The following is a 3634-nucleotide window of genomic DNA, read 5'->3' as shown; positions in this document are numbered from 1 at the left end:
GATGTGCTGCTTATGGTGTAGTAGAGAGTGGCTGGATTCCCACAGTACAAAACTGTAACATTAACAGTTCCTCAGTCGGAACTATCAATGGAAGAGTGTGCTGCTTATGGTGTAGTAGAGGGTAATAGACTTTAGAGTTAGTGTGTGTGCTGGACTGGATTTGGTAAATTTTGACAATTAAAAATTTTGATTCAAATAATTTTAATACCATCATAAACATTACTATATATGCTTAGTTTCCAGTAATATAAGGGGAAGTCAAAATGAAGTACTTATTGCTATTAATTCTTGCACTAATACAGAGTGTGCTGCTTATGGTGTAGTAGGAGGTAGTAGATAAGTACATATCAAACTACCAGTCTGAGAAATTGTAATTAAGAAAATTGCATGCATACATAATGAGGTATGTAGGATGTAAAGCCACACCTTTACAACATTAATGTCAAATTGCATGGTTGGTTCACTGAACATGATGGCCTTTGTTGCTGCTGTAATGATTTTCTTTCAAATTTTCTTTTCTGGTAAGTTCTAATTTTGATATGTAAAATTTTGAACTATTTTAGGTGCAAGTATATCATTCATTATTGTACCAGTGACACAATATGTATATGTCAATGATACTGTTATATTTGAATGTGCTATTAATGTGACTCATTATCATCCCTCCTTTGAGACTTATCCATCAGTTGATGGTTCAGTATTATCCTCTGGTGGAATGGCATCACTCAGCTTAACTGCAACAAGTGAAGTAAATGGTACAGAAGTTACCTGTGAGGCACCCAATGGAGCTAGGACTGAACCAGCATATCTATATGTACAAGGTCAGTATAACACATTCACTAAAATATTATAAGCACTGTTATTTCTTACCAAATGGGCAGTGATTGAATGCACTTAATCAATTTTTATCATTTGACAGGTCCACCTGATAGTGTCAGTAGTTTAACAGTATATCAGTTAGATTCTTGTTGTATGTTTATCAGTTGGTATCCTCCATTCACACTACCAAGACTAACAGTAAAGTATATAATCAGTGTAGGAACTGATCAACAGTACCTTAATGACTCTATCACTAACTATACTTACTGCCCAATGAACCCAACCAATAAACAATATCTGTTTAACATTACAACTACTAATAAAGCTGGGAATGGATCTACTAGTAACATAACTGTTGGATTTGAATCAACAAGTAAGTAATTATACTTATTGAGAGCCTAAAGTGATTATTCTATACAGTAGATGTACAGTTATATGTAACTGATAAGGAAAGAGGGAATGTAAATTGGACTTTTCATTTCATTGTATCTGTAAGTTCCCTAATAGGATTAATCATAGCCGGCTATGATAACTTTATAGTAATAGTGAATAGTGACAAATGATGACAGACAGACTATAGTATTATAATGTATTATAGGTAATGTGTAATAAATGTACCATGTATTATAATGTATAGTCTATATTGTACTTAATAATGATATCCCATGGTGTGTTTACTGTCAGTTGTGATTACCTGCTTAAAACAACAAGGCTATGTATTCTTTTTAGGTTCATCAGTTTTGTACTAATGTACCACCACTAATGAACATTACATTGAAAGGATGTACTAAGGATAACTGTTATTCAACAACAAATGTATCCATAAGCAATAGTTCTTATAATAACATTTCACTTGTTGTTCAATTTCCATCAAATAAGACACTGAATACTAATGCTACCTTGTACTATCAAAATGGAGTTACAGTTCAAAGCAACACTATAACAATCAGTAAGTAATACACAATTAATACATTATGATATTTACTTATTTTAAGGTACTCATGACCTGAACTTGACATTGATTAATGTTACATCAAATTCTGTTTGTGTTCAGTTTCAGTTTGTCAATGGCAGTACACTTTATATTGATTACATTCACATTATTGATAGTCAAGGCCAGTTTCATTGGGATGACCTCAAACATCTTAATGATTCATTGAACTTTATTAAGTGTTTTGATGGCATACCAGCTGGTAATAACTTAACACTGTATGCATGTGAATGGGCAACCATATGGATCTGTATATCTAATTCTCCTGCTGTAATAACTGGTATTAATATTACTAATGACTCTACATCTTCAGTTCTAATGTCATCAGTTCATTCATCATCAGTATCACTCACATCAACAGTATTGACTACTCCATCAATGATGTCTGTATCATCAATAATATCTACTTCACCAGTAGTAACTACTTCATCAGTTCCAACTACTTCATCATCTAATTCAATTACTTCATCAATGACGTCCTTACCAACAAAAATCCATACTTTAGTTGTACCAACTCCATCAATAATGTCTGAGTTTGAAACATATCCTTCATCAGTGCAAACTATTTCAACTACTTAAACAGTACAACAAGTTACAAGTAGCTCCATCATAAGCAGTACTACAGATACTCCTACCATCAGTAGCTCTACTTCTATTCATACCACTAGATTAACTAGTACATTAGTGACAGGTACAGTGTATGTTCATTTGTGTATAGTTATAATGTACTTCATTGTATACATAGGTACTTTAACTGCTACATCCTCATCAGTTCTAGTACCTTCTTCCGAAACCTCATTCAATACTTTCCTATCTTCCTCATACTCAACTTTTATATCTTTGTCTTCATCTCCTTCATCTATGATAAATTCTTCATCTACACCTTTTACATCATTCATGAGTCCACCTTTCTCTTCATCTTCTTTATCTTTAACTTTGCCATCAGTCACTTCTATAACTTCTTCTTCATCCCCAACTCCTTCATTGACAGCTCCTTCATCCATATCTTCTTCATCATCAATTATTGAACTGGCTTCTGGGATATCAATTGCACTACTAATTATAATAATTGGTATGTACATTATAATCAAATGTTGTCATTAATATGTACATTGTAGTTGTTATAGTAATTGTAGTGGTAGCAGCAACAGTTCGATTTAAAAAGAGAAGAGAAAGAATGGAAGTGATTAATGACGTTATATTAGTATATTACTGAAGAGGAATGAAAATAATAATCAAAGTACTGTAATTTATTATTTATAGAAAAGTTTTATTTTATTACAGGTTCACATAAGCAAGAACTATCATCAGTTAATCCACAGTATGAGAATGTACATCTACCAGTTCCACAATCAGAACTATCAATGGAAGAATGTGCTGCTTATGGTGTAGTGGAAGGAACTAGATTCCCACAGTATGAGACTGTAGATCTACCAGCTCCACAGTCAGAGGGAGACTATGAACTACCAGTAAAAGAATGTGCTGCTTATGGTGTAGTAGAGAGTGCTGGATTCCCACAGTACAAAACTGTAACATTAACAGTTCCTCAGTCGGAACTATCAATGGAAGAGTGTGCTGCTTATGGTGTAGTAGAGGGTAATAGACTTTAGAGTTAGTGTGTGTGCTGGACTGGATTTGGTAAATTTTGACAATTAAAAATTTTGATTCAAATAATTTTAATACCATCATAAACATTACTATATATGCTTAGTTTCCAGTAATATAAGGGGAAGTCAAAATGAAGTACTTATTGCTATTAATTCTTGCACTAATACAGAGTGTGCTGCTTATGGTGTAGTAGGAGGTAGTAGATAAGTACATATC

At 33.1% G+C, this 3634-nt stretch overlaps 2 protein-coding genes across 4 annotated transcripts in view; both read left to right on the top strand.

Moving 5' to 3' along the window:
* Positions 1-3634, top strand: part of LOC109581445 (mucin-3A-like) — a 23110-nt gene that overhangs the window by 4133 nt on the left and 15343 nt on the right. The window lies entirely within an intron of this gene.
* LOC109581449 (uncharacterized) overlaps positions 1-3634 on the top strand; it is a 14227-nt gene that overhangs the window by 1171 nt on the left and 9422 nt on the right. The window contains exons 2-8 of one of the 3 annotated variants that reach the window (XM_019995552.1): positions 564-821; positions 920-1192; positions 1243-1310; positions 1549-1768; positions 1815-2501; positions 2556-2882; positions 2929-2982. In XM_019995552.1, the coding sequence (XP_019851111.1) occupies positions 564-821; positions 920-1192; positions 1243-1310; positions 1549-1768; positions 1815-2389 (1394 nt within the window). In that variant the 3' untranslated portion in view covers positions 2390-2501; positions 2556-2882; positions 2929-2982. Of the gene's footprint in view, positions 1-563; positions 822-919; positions 1193-1239; positions 1311-1548; positions 1769-1814; positions 2502-2555; positions 2883-2928; positions 2983-3634 lie in introns of those variants that run through there. The other 2 variants (XM_019995550.1, XM_019995551.1) reach the window with 2 other exon arrangements.

This window comes from Amphimedon queenslandica, unplaced genomic scaffold (assembly GCF_000090795.2).
Source record: "Amphimedon queenslandica unplaced genomic scaffold, v1.1 AMPQUscaffold_13438, whole genome shotgun sequence".
Classification (NCBI taxonomy): Eukaryota; Metazoa; Porifera; class Demospongiae; order Haplosclerida; family Niphatidae; genus Amphimedon; species Amphimedon queenslandica.
Note: the sequence above shows the minus strand (reverse complement) of the source record. Positions and strands in the feature narration are given on the sequence as shown.